Here is an 18,620-nt window from a genome sequence, read left to right on the forward strand (position 1 = left end):
CGGAGCTTGAGCAGTATATCATATGGCAGAGAAGCCGCCAACCTTTGCCTCCATCTCGGTGTAATTCATCATAGCTAGGCAGATCACAGAGTCAGTTAAGTGAAATAACAATAGTGGATAGCTCAAGTACTGGCAAGCCTCATATACAGGCTTATATTCCTGTTCAAATCACGTACCATTTTGCACTTTGCGGACGCCTGCTTTGATATCATACAGACTCAGGTTGCTGACCTGGTCCTTCAACGAATTGAAGTCCATGACGAATAGCCTTTATCTGGACTCAAATACTACTTCCAATAAAAAGAGCAAAAAAATATTATAGATCAACAGTGCCGTATACTGTCTCCGGGCGTTCCTGCAGAGCGATCGGTCGAATGCGGAGTGTTGCTGCAAAGGGTGATCGTTGGTCTGATGGCGGAAAGCCGTGATAGACGGGGGATGCCCGAGGCTGTCGCTGGAATGAAGGGTGTAATCGCATAAAACGCACTATGCCGGAGGATATTGACGGCGGAAGTGTTTCACTCCTCGAGTGGTTGATGGCGTTGGGCGACGATGCTGGCGTTGGTTGTTGTCAAGTTGAGCAGCGAAGGAGGTTTTAACTCGTTACTGGCCGCGTTCTTGGTGTTCGTCGATCACAACGTGACAAAACCGCATCGCCCATTGAAAGTGGCCTCAGGGGTGGCGCCAACGAGAAAACGCATCACAAACTGCTAATAAATATCAGATTTGTACGATACATAAATCATATGGATTGTATAACTAGCTATCTACTGTTGGGACGAAGTATCTATTTCATACAGGTACCTACACAGAATAGAAACGTTGTGCCACCGGGACACATATCTCTGTTCAGGCAGCACAGAAAGGCAAGGGCCAAAAAGCTAGCATACAGGAAACGAATGTCCAGTTCGTAATCATGATACCTCGTAATGGGAGCTAGATATATGCCGATGCAGGGAGTGATATCTTGGGTAAAGTAAAACATCAGACAAAACGAATAGATAAAAAAGAGAAACGTAAACAGCGACATCATTAAACCGCTATTCCAGCACCGTCACCATGGTATAGAAGCACCGAAACAAACAAAAACATAAAGGGGGAATAAGGAAAAGGAGACATCAACAAAAGGGAGTTAAAACGGTAGTAGTAAAGGGTGAGGAGAAGAAGAAAATAGGCACGAGGGAAACGATCAACCCAGTCCACTTGTGCCAGTGGCTTATTCGTTATAAAATTTCCTCATAATTAAATGCAGGAACAAATTGACGTTAACACGCAGCTGATCCTCAAACAGGTCCATGAACTGTGTGTTGTTGAACTGGGCCTGCAGCAGATCGTCCAGGGGAATCTGTGCATTTGCTCCGGGGACCATCATGTTGCCGCTGCTGCCGTCAATCGTGAAGATACCCACTGCGTTGCTTGAAATCGTGAGATCGACACGGTCCCATTGACGTTCCGTGTAGCCTTTCCAGTGGACGAGAACTCCCTTGTCTGCAAGGTTTCGGGCAGAGTATTTGTAAGAGCCAAACTTGAATACACGACCTGAACGTTGAAGCTCTCGCTCATGATCCCATTGTTTTGTAAAAGGCATTAAGAATCGCTTCTTTCCTTTCTTGTTTTGCAGAGTGATCATGGCTTGTTCAATGTAATCGTTGTATGTCTTTAATTGCCCCTCAAGGTAGCTGGATTGGTCGTTCAGTCGGTCCAGCGTTAAGCGGACATTCTCAAGTTCTCGTTGTCGCTGGATTCTTCGTCGATGTTTTGTTCTAATATCGACAGCGATTTCGTTCAGTAGATCCTGGTACTGGTTATGTCGACTTATCCTTCCAGCCCTCTCAAGCTCAACAATATGCTGGAGAGCGGTCCGTTTCAGCTCGGTATAGGACATAGCACCAATATCAATCAACGTGTTTGTGTCAGAGTAGGCACCGCGTTTTCGGTCACCAGCCGACAACTCGTCGCGGACGAGATCTGCCCATCGTTCTTCATCCTCGATGCTTGGTGGTGTGACCAGGATTTCGAGCAGATTGGCCCCTGATTGAACACGAATAATGTATAGGATACACCGTTTGGTTTCAACAAGGAGCGCTTTGATTTCCGCATCTGGGTCTGTACCCCAAAAATTAGTATTTTTCCTGCAACGAGCTCGAGCTCCCAGGGAGTATGTTCCACTTACCCTCCATATTATGCAGCTTGGGAGTCAATGTAAGGCTTATTTCAGAGGAGCTAACGCTCATAAGTTCATTCTCGTTGCTTTTCACGCTTCCAAGATCGCGTATAACTTCTCGAAGGATATCTTCAGGACTCGTACATATATACGGAGCCTCGGCTGCAATAAGTTGGTGGATCGAGAAAATGTCGGACATTTTGATATATAAGGTTGGCTTCGTTTTGGCATACAAGTCGTTGTACTCGTTAATATCAAAGAAAGTCTCCGCGTCTTGGACAGTGATAACTATGAATCGTGTTAGAAACTGGGAAGCTGAGGCATTAAAGGAGAGTTGTACTTACTGTTTCCCCATATTCCTCCCAGTCTCTGTATTGATTCACTAATATAAGTGTTCAGGGGTTGCAGATAGACGTTTTCGGCACCGAACAGCCTTCCGGACGCTGCCTGACCCATCACTTTGCCAATCTCCCCCAGATTTTTCTTTTGCTCTTGCGTCAAAGCACGTTCAACAACACCTGACCTTTCCGGGTCCAAAAGGGCAGGTTGAAGGTAACTTTTCCATACCCATTGTCCTACTAGTTGCAAGATATATCCTCTATCTTCCTCCTCGTACTTATCTAGCAACTGTTCGTACATCTGCTGGGCAATGAATCGTATTCCAAATGGCAAACGATGTAACGAATCTTCCAAGAGAGCTAAAATTTGGTCGACAATATCACGAAGATCTTGGAGATGGCGGATGAAGGTTTCTCGTGTCTCTGGGTCTCTGATTGCCTCTTCTCTGGGGACGTCTGGTCTGCGCCGACTTCGTTTTCCTGTTCTCAATTCCTCGTTATTGATAGCAGAACGGTAAATTTGCATAGGATCACTTTCCAAATCGAGATCAGCATTATCAATTATAGCCTCCTTGACTAGAGGGCCGAACAGATCCTTTGTAAATTTCCTATCTCGAGGCGTCTTGATGTACGCAGCCAACAACTTTGTCCAGAACGCGTTGCATCGAATGTAGTCCTGAAGTGAAGCCGAGTGGTCTATTTCCTCCTTCACTGAGCGTACAATAAGCTTGATCAAGTAGTATTCCTCACGTCTCTTTTGAGAGTAGCCAAACAGGCCCATGACAAGATGTTTTATCCTATCACAGTCGCGCTCGGAAACTGCCTGCTCTCGCAGTCGTCGAAATACTCTAGCAAGATATTGTGGTTGAGTCTGGAGAAGGAAAAAGAGCTCTTGATAATGCTCTAGCTTCCTTCTGGATGTCTTGTTGAGTGCTTTAAGATCAAACGGATCCTTGGAGGCAATATCGGAGTTCGACAAGACAGCGCCGACATGTCCACCGAAATGTTTCTGATGTTTAATCACCTCGTCCAGGGTGATTTTGTTCTTCACGAGCAGAGCAATTTTGATGTCTAATTGGGTTATATACTGATCTGCCATCTCATTTTGTCGTACTTGTTGAACGACTGTTTTTCTCAGTCTCTCGAATTCCAGCTCTTCATCAAAGTCAAAGTCACTATCATTCAACAAGTGCACAAAACCCTTTATCGTGCCGACGGGTGGGTTCTTGCCGCTTGTGAGGCTTTTGTATGCTTGTCCTTGTATCTTGCCTCTCACAAAGCTTTGGACTTTGACAACCTTCTCCATGTTTTCGCGATAGAACCGTTGCTTTTCCGCAAAGCGCTCACGAACCATACTTCCCCTGGCAAGGGATTGGAGTTCAAGAACTAAATCTTCCTCGGCTTCAAGTTCGCCTAAAAGACAGTCCACATCCGCCCTGACTAGCATAGCCCGTGATACAGCTTGGAGATGGGTGATTTCATCCGTGAAGGTATCGAGTTCGGCTAATAGCCCACCAACGTCTATTCGTAACAAGGCTGCCCGCGCAAGCCCCTGTAATCGACTTATTGTATGGTTCTCATCGAGTAAAGTTTCCATATCTTTGTTTTGAGCTCGTCGTAGTAGAAACCCTCGGATGCTGCTTTGGAGTGAAGTAATGCTATCAACACTGGCGAGAAGGGCAGACTTGCAGGATTCGACATCAGCACGAAGTAGTTGCCCGCGGATGAAACCTTGAAGGCTGATAACTGATTCCTCATGGGTGCTGAATTCTTTATTCGTCTGTTCAATTTTCCTCCTAACGGCTATGGCCCGTGAAATTGACTGAAGGTCCACCCAGTTGGGACTATATTTGGCTAACTGAGCCTTCTCCCCATTTATCCTGTTGCGCGACGCATTTGCACGAGCGATGGACTGGATGTTCAGCCATTTTGGAGTAAACTGGGCCAAGGTGGCCTTCTCATCTTCTACTCTATGACGAACAGCGATTGCCCGAGCCATTGATTGGAGGTTTAACCAACTAGGGATAGTTTTGGCTAACATGGCTTTATCCCTTTTGATCTTGCAACGGGAGGCATTCGCTCTAACTGCAGACTGGATATTTAACCAATTTTGGCTAAACATGGCCAGCGAAGCCTTTTGATCCTCTATCCTGCTCCGGGTAGCAATTGCACGAGCAATTGATTGTATGTTAGTGACAGCGGCTGCCTTTCGCTCCAGATATCCCCTGTCTATCTGAACAGAGCGCCGTAAGAGCATTCCTCTGATGGCAGACTGGAGCAAATGAACTGCTCCCTCGGCATCCTTGGTCTCCTCGTATCGATCGTTCTCCAGTTTCCTTGCAAGAGCACCACGGATTGCTGCCTGGAAACTTTTGATACCATGTTCTTCTCTTCGTGCCAAGGTATGTATGTGCTGCACTTCAGCCTTTGCTTTTCTGGCTCGGACCAAAGATTGGAATTGTAGGATATGCTCTTCTGCGGCTTTACACCAATATTGATCGTTTTTCTGCCGCATCCGAACTACAAATCCTCGAGCGGCCGACTGCAGGTCTGTAGCAAATCTCTGCATACCCAACCGATAATCGGCTATCTGCCGGGCCCAGTCACCACGTATTCTAGACTGCAGATCTATTAACAAGTGTTCCTGGTCCCATAGTCCTTGCATCAAATCTCCCAGTCGCAACCTAAGGAGTGCTCCTCGAGCTTGTGATTGCAGATCAGCTACGGAGTCTTCGTTTTCGTTCAGCTCCCTAGCTATCCTCTCCTCTTCTGTTTCAATAGGCTCGGGCTCAGGCTCTGGTTCGGGCTCTGGCTCGGCTCCAAACTTGGCTCCCATGCCAGAGAAGCTAGGCATAGTCACTCCTGCCTGATCAAGGCCGCGTTGCGTTTGTTCCAATTCATGGTGTTCGAACTCTAGTTGACCAACAAGATTGCCAATGCGAAAGTCGACAACGCCGTTCTTATACAACAGCCAAGACAGCGCGTGGATGCAGTGGATAACCTTGGGAATGTTTTTCCGTTCATAAAGGTCTATCAGTTCGAATCTAAAAACTTCTGGGAGTTCGATTTCGTCCAAGAAGCGGAAAAAGAGCGCAATATTGTCGGAATGGCGGAATTGGAGTTTTGGGCTATAAAATATTCTAAGGGTGCGGTGTGGGTATAATGCTTGAACGAGCTCGGCCAAGGTGACACCATCACGTAGTGCCTCTTCCAGCTGGACAATAGGTGGAATAGGTTTCTGTATAACGTCCTCGATCCATTCTTTGGCCTCTCCAATGTGACATAGATACTCGTAGGCCTGGAGAAACCGACGTTGTTTATCCATCCAGTTCGTCGCGGTCCAGGCAGAGACACCGGCTGGTTTCGAAGCGGTAGCAGCTTTTGGCCCTCCACGGACTGAGTCCGCTCGTTTCAGTCGGCGGCGTCCCTGCAGGCCGACAACAGAGGGTGATGCTGTAGCTATGGCAAACTCATCACTATCACTTTGTGCTATTTGGGAAAGCGTCCTTAGATGCCCTGTTCTAGATTTTTGGAATGTCTGAAGCTCCGGTGCAGTGAAAGAAGTCTGTAAAGATGGCGTTGCATGAGGAGTAGACTGCGTACGTGTATGGTGAGAACGGCGCATGCTTTGAGTCCGCGGCTCGAGAGGCTCATCCTTTTCCTGAATCACCGGACTCATATGATCATAAGACGGGCTATTTAGCTGTTTCGAGAAAGGTGAAGTAAATTCGGGTGTTTGGCTGCGCACCGATCTTGAGTGAGGGGATGTAAACTCGGGCTGCGGAACGAGACCACCCATTGTCTGACTTCTCCCATGGCAGGAAGAAGATGTGGAAGGCCTCGATTTTGGCGGAGTACCGTTGGGAGCCTGTGGCAGAGGCCTCAAGGAACGACGTATATTTCCATATGTCTCTCCAGCACTCATCTGTGTATCGAAGCTTCCCAGGCGTCCACGCTGTTCCGTCTTGCGCTCAGGTGTGTCCGGCATGAAGTCACTAGGCGCGTGAGACGAGACGGTGCTTGTCCGACTGGGCACATATGAATTGGATGACATTGAGTAAAGCGAGGAGTTTGTTGAAGCAGTCGAGCCATGCCGTAGCGGACCGTGTGACGCCGGAGCCAGGTCGGATTGACCCCTTCTTCTTAGCGACGGAGGATTGGAAGACATCATTGACGGCGGGAGATGTGTGACAGCGCAGTGTTATAACAGATATTGCCCTTATGCGGCCTGAGCATAGCGTCCCATGCTTCTCTGTGCAGGTCTGGTCCAGGGATATGATAAGGTATGGGGGCAGCGAAGTTGCGACTCGGGTGTGTGAAGTGAAGAATCGCAGGTAAACACACTAGAGACCTATCTAGGAGGAGAAGAAGGGCCGGGGTTATATGCGACAGGTGTATGTATATCTGGCTGGCTCCTTAGCGCTTGCAAGATGTGACTTGGTTGCTCCGTCGCTCCGTCGCCTCGTCGCTTGGTCGCTTGGTCGCTTGTTTTTGTTCTTTTCTTGCTTGTTGATTTTCTCGCGGGGAGAAAAAAAGGCAAGGAGGAAAACATAGTTCCTAAAGGGGACTAGCGCATATTACATTCTAATTAGTCATCATGGAGGTTATGATGTAATTAGATGACGAGTATCTTACATGGACAAAGTGGTATTTTACGAGTAACCTTGTTATTTCAATACACACTAAGGAAGCGACCACGAGGGAAAAGATGCAACCGGACGAAGACAAAGAAGACGACCACAGTAGCACAGTAGTAGCAAGCAAAAGAAGACGGACGATAGGAACCGAGAAGCAGCTGGCGACGGGCACGCACCGGGTGTTGAGTGTTTGTTGAAACGCCTGGGGGTGGTGCTCTGCAGCCATAGCTCCAACTCCAAACGTCATGGATGGCCGTCCGCAAAAACATTTCCTACCACCAGCTCAGCTCATGACCATGTGAGCAGTTACTAACTACATAACTACCCAGTAACTAGACCTCGTAGTATCCATGTCATCTATATCTACTTATCATATCACCATTCAAATATTGCCTCGACTTCTCCCGTCCGCTTCTCGTCGACTTCCCTCACGGCGTTGCTTACTAACTAGATGACTAAGCACAACCCACAAGCGGGAAAATATTCCTATAAAATGTCAAAATTTACTTGTTTGATTTTTTTTCTTCGGGTTTTTCTCTTTCTTCCCTTGGGAAAAAAGATATCTCCCCGCCAACAGGACGTTTTTTCGAGTCAGACGCTGTTGACGGTTATTCACATTCTTTTTCCCTCGTTGATCTACAGCCAGGTATAAATATATACAAATTTTCGCCCGCAGCAATGCCTCTCTCTAACGGGGATGGCCGCAAAGCCAGCACGGTCACCTCGCTGGGTGGGCGGACGGAGTTTGTTGACTGCTCTAAGGCCCTGGACCTCCTGAAAACGGAGTATACGTCTGGAGATGGCCTAGATATCAAGGAATTGCTTGACTCGAACAAGCGCGGGGCTTTGACTTACAATGACTTCCTGGTACTCCCTGGATATATCGGTACAGCAGCCATCTCCTTATCGATAACCCTCCATATGAACAGGCAGTCTAATGATGAGTCCGTTTGACAGGATTTCCCGCGTCTGATGTAACTTTGCAGTCTCCTGTAACGAAGCGCATTTCTTTAAATGTGCCTCTACTTTCTTCTCCCATGGACACTGTCACTGAACACTCCATGGCTATCCATATGGCACTTTTGGGAGGCCTCGGTGTGATTCACCACAACTGTTCGGCCGAAGAGCAGGCTGAAATGGTTAGGAAGGTGAAACGATATGAGAACGGGTTTATCCTCGACCCAGTCGTCATCTCTCCAAAGACTACAGTCGCTGAGGTCAAGGAGTTGAAGCAGAAGTGGGGATTCGGAGGATTTCCTGTGACTGGTAAGTTGTATATATATGTATTATTTGTGTTTTATCAAACCCCTTCCAATGATGTTGTACATCTTATCTTAAACTTTCGTTCAACTGCACGCGGCGAAAGCCGCCCTGGAGAGCAACAGATTATGATCTGAGATTGCCCGTTCCCATGACCCAATCCTTTTTGGTCTATAGAAGTCGAACGATCTGACTGACTGGACTTTCATAAATAGAAAATGGCGACCTTCGCTCCAAGCTGGTTGGTATTGTCACCAGCAGGGACATCCAATTTCACCCTGAGTTGAGCGATCCGGTTACCGCTGTCATGACCACCGACCTTGTAACTGCTCCCTCTGGCACTACCTTAGCTGAAGCCAACGAAGTCCTTCGTGCTTCCAAAAAGGGCAAACTCCCAATTGTTGATGAGGCAGGAAATATTGTTTCTCTGCTTTCTCGCTCTGATCTGATGAAGAATCTCCACTACCCACTTGCTTCTAAACTTCCCGACTCGAAGCAGCTTATTTGCGCTGCCTCAATCGGTACTCGTCCCGCTGACAAGGACAGACTTCAGAAGCTTGTTGAGGCTGGCCTTGACGTTGTTGTCCTCGACAGCAGCCAGGGTAATAGCATGTACCAGATCGAGATGATCAAACACATCAAGGCTACACATCCGGAAATTGACGTCATTGCCGGCAACGTCGTCACTCGCGAGCAAGCCGCGTCTCTAATTGCTGCCGGTGCCGATGGCCTCAGAATCGGTATGGGCAGTGGCAGTGCTTGCATCACCCAGGAAGTTATGGCAGTTGGCAGACCCCAAGCAGCCGCTGTTCACAGCGTAACTGAATTCGCCTCCCGTTTCGGCGTTCCCTGTATCGCCGATGGTGGTGTCCAGAACGTGGGCCATATTGTCAAGGCTCTTGCCATGGGTGCTTCCACCGTAATGATGGGCGGTCTTTTGGCTGGTACCACCGAGTCTCCAGGCCAGTATTTCGTCAGCCGCGAAGGACAACTTGTCAAAGCTTACCGTGGAATGGGTAGCATTGATGCCATGGAGGAAAAGAAGGCAGGCGGCAGCTCCACTGGTAACAAGAGCACTGCCGGTACTGCCAGATATTTTTCTGAGAAGGATAGCCTGCTTGTCGCTCAGGGCGTCTCTGGCTCCGTCCTAGACCGTGGCTCCATCACCAAGTTCGTTCCATATCTCATTGCCGGTGTCCAGCACTCGTTCCAGGATATGGGTGTCAAGAGCTTGCGTGAACTACACGATGGTGTCGCGAAGGGAACTGTTCGCTTCGAGGTCCGAACTACCAGTGCCCAAGCCGAAGGAAATGTCCACGGCCTACATACCTACGATAAGAAGCTGTACTCTTAAGTAAGGCCTCGTGACGTCTACCAATTTACTTGCTAAGTCCTTATCTCCTTGACATATTTATTTCAATTACTGGCGAAGTTTCAGGAGTTCTGAAGTGGTGGTGTATCTGTCGGTCAAGGGCGGTTTGGCATGCCAGTTGATCTAATGTTCAACTACTTAAAAAGTTTACGGATTCTTCAAGCGATAGTTATGTAGCCGATGACAGAATGGACAGTAATTCATATACCTTTAATTTCTGAATATCCGTAACTACCTGACTGCCTGTGCCGGCTAGTATATCACGTTGACTAACTCGGTTGTCGGGCCTATAACGATGAAACAACCTCGGGATAATCGATAGCCTTTCCCCAACTCGTTCCTCCAATTACTAGTCGATTAGTTGGCCGGCGAGTTATCACAGGTCAAACTCGTATACACAAGAAACATCACGACACAACGATGGCCTGTGTCCTCGTTGAATGTCACTTTCATGGGCTTCGTCGCGTAAATCCTAGTTTTATCTCCCCCTCTTACTTACTACGGCGGTATATCTCCGTGTCCACGGTTCTACAACAGTCGTGCCTTTGTCAAGACAATCCGTTGCGCAGAGCAGCGCAATCGAAGAGAAAGAATACAATAAATTATACCCAAAGGGCAGCTTATTCAGGCGTTCGCATTATACCACAGTATCAAAAGCCAATGGCGTCCAGTGATACTAAAAAGCAGGCAATCGACTATAAAATCCCCCGGCCAAGTTCAAGGTAACAGTTTTCCTTAGAGAACGACGATGGCAATAACTCCGCTAACTCTAAGGTAGTGTTATACTTGTATCCCCTCAAAATGAAGTCCTCCTGCTTCATCGGGTGAAAACATCCTCTTCATTCCCGTCAGCGCACGTATTTCCGGGTGGAAACATATCTTCCCAGGACGGCGACTTTCCACCAGCAGGGCACCCAGATAGTCATGACGATGGAGCCTACTATAGAAAGGCTGCAATCCGTGAAATGTTCGAGGAGAGTGGAATACTGCTTGCGAAAAACAAGAGTACCGGCCAGCTAGTGAAGCTTAGTCCAACAGAGCGAGAGGAAGGCCGACATGCCATCCATAGGAATGAGATCACATTTGATCAATGGTTAAAGATGGTAGATGCAGACTCTGAGGCAGATACCGGTAAGTTACTCGCTCACGGTATACCTTCAAAGAGGATGCTTGGAATGTTAACAAAGGGGCACAGAAATGCTGATTCCCTTCTCACATTGGATAACACCCGCTATAAATGCCCGCCGTTTCACAACACAGATGTACATTTATTTTCTACCTCCTGCAAATGATACCACTAGCGACATTGTAAATCCAGGATTAAGCAGTGAAGAAGTCCAAGCGCCTACTTCTGATGGCGGGTTGGAAATCACCGAAGCGCAGTTCCTCCCAGCATCGGAGTGGCTACGACGTGCGAAGATGGACGAGATAATCATGTTCCCTCCCCAGGTGCTATTACTGAGCTTCGTCGCGCAGTTTCTTGAAAGAGAAGGTGAAAGGACACCGATACCGGCAGCAGAGTCATACAAACGACGAGAAGAGCTGATCAAGTTTATTCACTCGGGTAACCCTGCATGGTCTCATAAATTCATTTCCCCACGGCCGTTGGGGAGCATGCCTGATGGCAGGTTAATTATGGATTTAAACTACCCAGGCCAGGAACTGGAAGGAACCGACAAAAGAGGTGATCCAGAAAGGGTTATCCTGGTGAAGTTCAAAAAAGAAGGGCCCAGGGGAGTAGAAGTACGATGGCTCAGCGAGGTTAAACCTCATCTGCAGGACCATAAGAGCTCGCTCTAGGTTTGATTCTATAGCTGCCACCGCCATTACGAAGCCGGAGTATCCTGCCTTTATATTTATTATATCTTGAGGCTTATATCCTAGATAGACGTCGAGATGTGCTTGTCCCTCTTTGCATCTTACTTAAACTTTTGATACTGAGCCAAACCTTAAACTCACCCGCTGCATTGAATCACATGACCCACAACCGAAAAAAAAATGATTTTCACTTTATCTCGCGCAGACAGCAAAAGCATCAAGACATCGACAAGAGAAGATAGCATTCGATTCCACTCCCTCGCCGTCTCCCTTCGATCAACCCTTTCTCACACAAATTTACTACCGTCTATTCCGCCAAAATGGAGAACGAGAAGGGCGAAATCGTCGATCTGTACGCACAAACCCCCACGAGCCCTTATCTATCGTCTAAAAGGGTCGAACGAATTGTCTCAGCAGTTGCTAACGAGAATCTATATGAAATAGCTACGTCCCACGCAAGTGCAGTGCCACCAACCGTATCATCAAGGCCAAGGACCACGCTTCCGTCCAAATCAGCATCGCTAAGGTTGATGAGAACGGCCGATACACCGGTGAAAACCAGGTCTATGCTCTCTCCGGATTCGTACGAGCTATGGGTGAGGGTGATGACAGCTTGAACCGTTTGGCTCAGCGGGATGGATTCTTGAAGAACGTCTGGAGCGCAAGCCGATAAGCGTGGGGAGAGAAACCGTGGTTTAGACGTCAAATGGTACATATAAACCGCACATTCACATTACCTGCAAGCAGACAAAATATGCGGCTGGGGAACCTAAGAGAATACTGAAGGGGTAGGATAAGTGCTGATGTGATCTTGTGCGCAGGTCGATTTTCTTGAAACGAGGACGGAATGGTCAATGGGAATGAATATTTCAGGAATTTCAGATATTATGAAGACTCTGGCGCTACTCTAATCTTTTTCGAGGAAGCGACGATACGAACCCATTGAATAAAATAATGGTGGAAACGAACAGAGCAAAAAAATGAAATAATATAAAAATTCTAAATACTTCCTTCTCCTTGCCAGTACACCACTCTCGTCTCCTCATACTACACCATTTTGCTTCCTGGATAGCCAAGTGGGTAGAGCACAATAATCATATCATTTGTTTCTCAAATATACCATTGTTCCTCAAGCTACTTGCCCAGCATCATCTTCTATCCTATTTCCTGAACTTACATATGAACCGGTACCCCAACTTTCTCGTTCTAATCGAGATATGTGAATAACTATCCCGGTTCCCAGACATGGGCGAGGAGGTCGATTCACAAAAACCAGCTTTTTGTTGTAATCATTATTACCGGGAGAATAACAGCTGCCTTCTGATGAGCTGTGACGGTCAAGATCACACGTCAGAGCACAGATACGGGCAGGACAGAATCATCACATGTGAATGTTCTTTTTAGGCATTTTGTTCTTTTCTTTTCTTGGAGACTCCATGGCTCTTCTAGGGGGTAGAATGATCACGTCACGGTCATTATGAATACAATTCCTTGCAGCGGCTAAAGAATACGGTTTAAAGCCAGCCAGAAGGTGTAACAATGGGTTGGTGTTTGTTTTTGTTATTAATTTATTCCAGGAGTATCATTCGACAAGTCTATTATCCTCGTCCCATGATTGAAGTAAGGCTGTAGAAAAGCAGGAGTAAGGTGGAGAGTAGGCAACTGGGATTGTTTGATGCCTCATGTGCACAATATAGCTTCTGCAAATGGTGCTTCTTTTATTCCTTCTCTAGGCGCACGGCAGGATTCGATTCAACGAAGTTCAGGTTTACTTTATGTCCTACCAAATCTCGAATATTGTTCACACCATATCTGTTCACGAAGTGAAAACAAAAGTATGTTAGCAAGCTGTTGAGGTCGGTATCTAAAGCTAGACACATAGCTCGCACGGACTAGAGGAATGGAAAGGGGCAGGGCTGTTGAGATAGTTAGGGGAAGATACTTACTTGATCATGGTTGGTCGCTCCAAACTCAATCCCCAGCCATAAACCTGCATATCACTTGGGATACCCATTGGCTCCAACATCTCCGGCCTGAACATACCGCTGTTTCCAATTTCGACCCATTTCTTCAAAGTGGGATGGTAGCCGAAGATCTCCATACTGGGTTCTGTGTAGGGGTTGTAGGCAGGCTTGAAGCGTAGACCATGGATACCCATCTTAGCAAAGAAGACTTCCATGAAGCCGATCAGACCGCCAAGCGAGAGTCCGAAATCTGCAATGACACCTTCGATCTGCTGGAACTCCGCAAGATGAGTTGCATCGAGAGTTTCGTTGCGGAAAACCTTGTCAATACTGAAGTAGCGGGCGGGACGTGGATTTTGTGCTAGCTTTTGAAGCATATAAGCTGAGACAGAGGTGGTATGTGTTCGTAGGACAAGGCGCAATGATTCATCCGCACTCCAGGGATAACGATAACCAATAGAGCCGTTGAAACCCGTCTCATGAGCAGCGTGAACGTTTTGCCAGTATTTCTCATAGTCCAGTGGTTTGAGGGTAGTCTTAGAAGAAGCATAGCGGTGGGCCTGGTTTAAACTTGAGAGATGGATGTCACCTTCCGGGTCAGCCCTTGGTTTATCCGCCTGTACCGGGTCGGAGATATAGAATGTGTCTTGGAGATCGCGGGCAGGGTGTTGCTGTGGCACAAAAAGAGCGTCGAAGTTCCAGAAACCAGATTCAACATAACGGTTGGTAGGCATTTCCTGGAAGCCCATTTCAAAGAAAATTTGTCTGAATTCATGGCGGACTTTATTCAATGGGTGCAAGGCACCACTTGGGGTGATGGCGCCCTTGGCCTTGAAGTTATATCCCTTGAGCTTTGCCGTCTTCCACGAGCCATCCGCTAACATATCCACAGTTAGATCTGTTTCCTCCTTTACAAACTCTCTGGCATACTTGGGGCCTTTCCAAAACTTATAAACAAACACTTTTTGGGTATTGATAAGCTTCCGCTTCCGTAGCTCCGCTAGAACTTTGGCGTCTGGATGTGTCTTCGTCTTTTGGATGGTAACCAGCTGTTCACGAGACGTGTCCTCTATCGAATCTGTAGCTGCCTTCAATGTATCTTTGTCCTTTTTAATCCACCCCTTTTTAAATGCGTTTCCTGTCCCGACCTTGGCAATTTCCTTTCCAACAATATCCGGCAGGTCAGCAATCTTCAACCCCTCCATCGCAGCGCTGACGGCTTCGAAAACCCTGGCTTCATGACTGCCATTGGCGACGATACCTTCAGCCTCGGGCAGTAGATACACTTCTTCGCTTTCTATCGTCTCTTGCAACACCATGTCCCTTGCGGCAAGACGATCTAGAGCAGCCTTGACGCTCTGCGCGGGGGCTGTTGGGAAGACATGGTTCGACAATTGCGGCTCGTCCGTCGAAGCGAGGACGTCTAAAACTTGGGAAGTAAGGTCAGAGGCCATCTTTGCAGCTTGCACTACAATCCACAGCCCGCTAACCACGGGGAATGAGCGAAGCTGGCACAGGTTGTTTGGGAATTACTCGGGCGTTTTTGATAGTCGATAGTTTGTGACTCTTATCTTGTGTGGATGGGGCATTTTGATAGTGTCACGTGAGTCGCCCGGCCAGAGCCCACACGGGGATAGCTACAGAGAAGACAAACGCATTTTTTGGAAGAGAAGAGGAGAAGAAATGAATAGGTATGACGACATGCTGGTTGGATGAATCCATCCGGGCGTAGTGATTTTGATTCTTGTAAGATGCTGATCCCAACGATTCGTGGCTATCGTGGCTGTCACCCTTTGTACCCGATCATATTTCTTTGCTATAACTAGCTAACTAACTAACTAGTAGATTCACATGAGAAAGGGAGGTCACTGCTAGATAGACATAACTAGGTGATGCGCCTCCCCGAGGGCGGATTGTCCAGGGCCCGATCGCGGCTCGAAATGACAGATTAGAAATCTCCCAAGTACCTTGCTCAAGCACATTTTTATACGAATATATACAGTGATAATAATAATAACGATAATAATAATAATAATAATAATCAAGGCATAACACCTGGCAGGATTGCGGAGACAATCCTCCCCGCCAGTACTGTTGAACTGGATCAACTAACGAACTGGGCTATGGGCAGCCGCACCATTGGCCCAATAGATTACCCTTCGACAGCCTCACATTGACCACAGACAAGAGCTTTCAATAGAGGGATTTTGCAACCGTAATTTTGAGCCAGAAAGAACGAAAAACAGACCTAGATTTCCTAATTAGGTAAGAGCTTGCAGGGGCCTCTAGTTATACCCCTACTCTATAGTATTTTTGGTAGTTCCACTATATTTACTAGTACCTTTATAACGAAGCTATAAGGGTACTTTATTAGTACTAATTAAAGTCTACTTCGTACTATAGTAGAATAAAGAAAATACTAGCCTAGATTTCTATAGACTTCCGTATGGGCGGGCCAAACCTATGGGTAGCTGGGTGGGCGGCCGCCCATGGGCCGAATGGGCGGGCGGGGCCTGCCTTTCATGGGCCATGGGCGGGCAGGGGTCATCTACCTGCCCACCCACGTGTCTATGGGCCGCCCATAGGTTTTCTTAGTATTTCTTGGCGATTATATAAGTAACTAATATATCGGGGTCTAGTGGTATTTTTTTTATATTTTTAGCTATTTTATTTATTTAGTTATTGCAATTTTAAAAATCCGAACCTTTCTTTATCTCTATTTTAAAAAATGCTCTAACTAAGTCAATTTAATAGCTAAAAATATAAAAAAATAAGCCCTAGGGAGGTAATTAGTAAGCCTACCTATATACGCCAGTGGCTGACTAATCAGGGCTTGGCATTAAACCTTATCCGTGGGCGGCCCATGGGCGGGCAGGGGGTACTTATGGGCGGCCCATGGACAGGCGTGGGCGGGCAGGCCTAGGCCTCCTGCCCGCCCAGCCCGCCCATACGGAAGTCTAGATTTCTATATCTAGTTAGTCTACTATTAGTAAAGAACCTTAAGAATATAGTAGAGTCTATATATCTTACCCTTTTTCTAACTTTCCTTTATTAAATATCTCCTATTATTATATAAATTAAGCTATTATTATAAAGGAAACTCGACTACTATTTAAAGAAGAGGGTAATAATAAGTGGAATATTAGTTTAGGTATACTGCGTGCTTGGCACGTAGCTAATGTTATAATTAGGCTTGTACCCCCCACCCCAAGAAACTACCCCCCCCCTATCTATAGGGGTAAAGGGGGGGGGGTCGGGGGCAAGATACCTCTCCTATAGTTTAGAGGGGGGGGGGGTCGGGGTAAGATTTACTATATATTAGAGCGAGAAAGGGGGTTTTTAAGAAATTTTTAAGGTTAGAATTAATAATATAAAAAAGTAGAGCCCTAATAAGTAATATTATACTATTAATAAAATTTTAATAATTATAAGATTCATTAATAATATATTTTTATTTTTTACCTTTAACTATATTTACTTTTTAAATAGATAGTAGACTTATAATTATAGAGTTACCCTTTTTTATAGACTAGTTTAGACGTAAAAAATTTAATTTTTATAATTTTAAAGATAGAATTATTACTTAAATAAAGTAATATAATTAATAGTTTAGTTATACTTATTATTAAGTTAAAAGAAGGAGTATAAATTAAAATAATATTATTATTAGAAGAATAAATAAAGGTAGTATACTAATAATAGTAGTAGAGAAAATAATATAATAAAACTACTAGTTAGCTTTATTTATATAGTAGTCCTTAATATTATATTAAATATAGCTAATATAATTTTAAATATTATTTTTTACTTATTCTTTCTCTAACTTATAATATTTATATTAAATCTATCAATAATTATTAATTATTATTAATATAATAATTTTAATAATATTAAACTAAAAAATAGCTTAGTAATAAATATATATATTATAAATATTATTAAAAAATTTTTTTATACTAACTTCTATTACTAGAATTATAAGAAAATCTCTTATAATATAAGTAAGAATAGAAAAATAGGCTTTATTTTAATACCACTATCTAGTAATATTTATAAGTATAGACTTATTAATATTTATCTACTTATTGAATCTAGATTTTATAATTATTAAATTTTAGAATAAAATATACCCTTATAAAAATAGATATTAAACTTATTTATATTATTATAATTTAATTTCTCTTAAGTAGAAATTAAGTTTTTACCTTACTATATAACTTAAGTACTCTATAATAAAGTATACTTAATAGTATTTTACTCCCTCTTATAGATAGCTAGTATTTAAAAATAAAGTAAAGTACTAGTATAGTACCTAAATACCCATTATAGTACTTATTTATAATATTAAGCCTAGTTAATAATATTATTAAGCTAGGCTATAGTAATAAAGGGGGTAAGTTTAAATTTAGGATATATAATTATAGTAATAATATAAAGATAACTCTTAATCTTATAAATTATTAAGTAATACTTATATAATTTAGTAAAATCTTTATTAATAATAAAATTAAGATATTACTACTGGAAACATGGTTTCTTAGTAAGTAAATTTTTAAGATTTTTCTAATTATTAAAGATACTATTATAAATAAGAAATATTTTATTAATAGTAGAAATATAACGTTTTAAGAGAGCTAGAATAAAGATATAATAAATATAGAGAACTTTATATAAATATTTAATTTAATTCTACTTAATTATTAAAAGTTAAAGGTAAGATAATTTCTTTCTAGGCTTAGTATTAGTATCAGATTATTAATTAATAAATATATTAATAAATTTCTCTAGATAAATAACCTAATAAAATATTAAATAAGTTAAGTTTTATTATATATAGTAATTTATAATAAGTTTAACTAGTTTCTTATTAAAATAATAATAAAAGAAGACCTAAATATCAAAGAAGAATTCTAAATATTATAGGCTTCTTAATATATAGATATAAATTTAGTAAATTTATAACTTTATATATAAGTAAGTGGAGCTTTATAATTATTAGATATTTAGAAGTATACTTTAAAAAAAGTAGAAGGTAAATAATATAATAAAGTATTACTTAATATTATA

The 18,620-nt window shown here is 44.1% G+C and overlaps 5 protein-coding genes across 5 annotated transcripts; 3 read left to right on the top strand and 2 right to left on the bottom strand.

Annotated features, from left to right (window-relative positions):
- Positions 1–1,216: 1,216 nt before the first annotated feature.
- TRV_06856 (uncharacterized protein) lies at positions 1,217–6,490 on the bottom strand (the record flags this gene model as incomplete). Its single annotated transcript, XM_003019071.1, has 3 exons — positions 1,217–2,106; positions 2,174–2,452; positions 2,509–6,490. The coding sequence occupies 3 exons, from the start codon at positions 6,488–6,490 to the stop codon at positions 1,217–1,219; spliced, it is 5,151 nt and encodes a 1,716-aa protein (XP_003019117.1).
- Positions 6,491–7,817: 1,327 nt separating this feature from the next.
- On the top strand, positions 7,818–9,753 carry TRV_06857 (uncharacterized protein; the record flags this gene model as incomplete). The annotated part of the gene is made up of 3 exons (XM_003019072.1): positions 7,818–8,087; positions 8,126–8,461; positions 8,638–9,753. 3 exons carry the CDS (start codon positions 7,818–7,820, stop codon positions 9,751–9,753), a joined length of 1,722 nt encoding a protein of 573 aa, XP_003019118.1.
- A 983-nt stretch (positions 9,754–10,736) lies between these two features.
- On the top strand, positions 10,737–11,571 carry TRV_06858 (NUDIX family hydrolase, putative; the record flags this gene model as incomplete). Its single annotated transcript, XM_003019073.1, has 2 exons — positions 10,737–10,902; positions 10,967–11,571. The coding sequence occupies 2 exons, from the start codon at positions 10,737–10,739 to the stop codon at positions 11,569–11,571; spliced, it is 771 nt and encodes a 256-aa protein (XP_003019119.1).
- Positions 11,572–11,909: 338 nt separating this feature from the next.
- Positions 11,910–12,262, top strand: TRV_06859 (uncharacterized protein; the record flags this gene model as incomplete). Its single annotated transcript, XM_003019074.1, has 2 exons — positions 11,910–11,941; positions 12,055–12,262. 2 exons carry the CDS (start codon positions 11,910–11,912, stop codon positions 12,260–12,262), a joined length of 240 nt encoding a protein of 79 aa, XP_003019120.1.
- A 1,045-nt stretch (positions 12,263–13,307) lies between these two features.
- Positions 13,308–15,007, bottom strand: TRV_06860 (uncharacterized protein; the record flags this gene model as incomplete). Its single annotated transcript, XM_003019075.1, has 2 exons — positions 13,308–13,401; positions 13,536–15,007. 2 exons carry the CDS (start codon positions 15,005–15,007, stop codon positions 13,308–13,310), a joined length of 1,566 nt encoding a protein of 521 aa, XP_003019121.1.
- Positions 15,008–18,620: the final 3,613 nt, after the last annotated feature.

The sequence above is a fragment of the Trichophyton verrucosum genome (genome assembly GCF_000151505.1).
Source record: "Trichophyton verrucosum HKI 0517 chromosome Unknown contig00822_1.f1.exp, whole genome shotgun sequence".
In the NCBI taxonomy this organism is placed as follows: domain Eukaryota; kingdom Fungi; phylum Ascomycota; class Eurotiomycetes; order Onygenales; family Arthrodermataceae; genus Trichophyton; species Trichophyton verrucosum.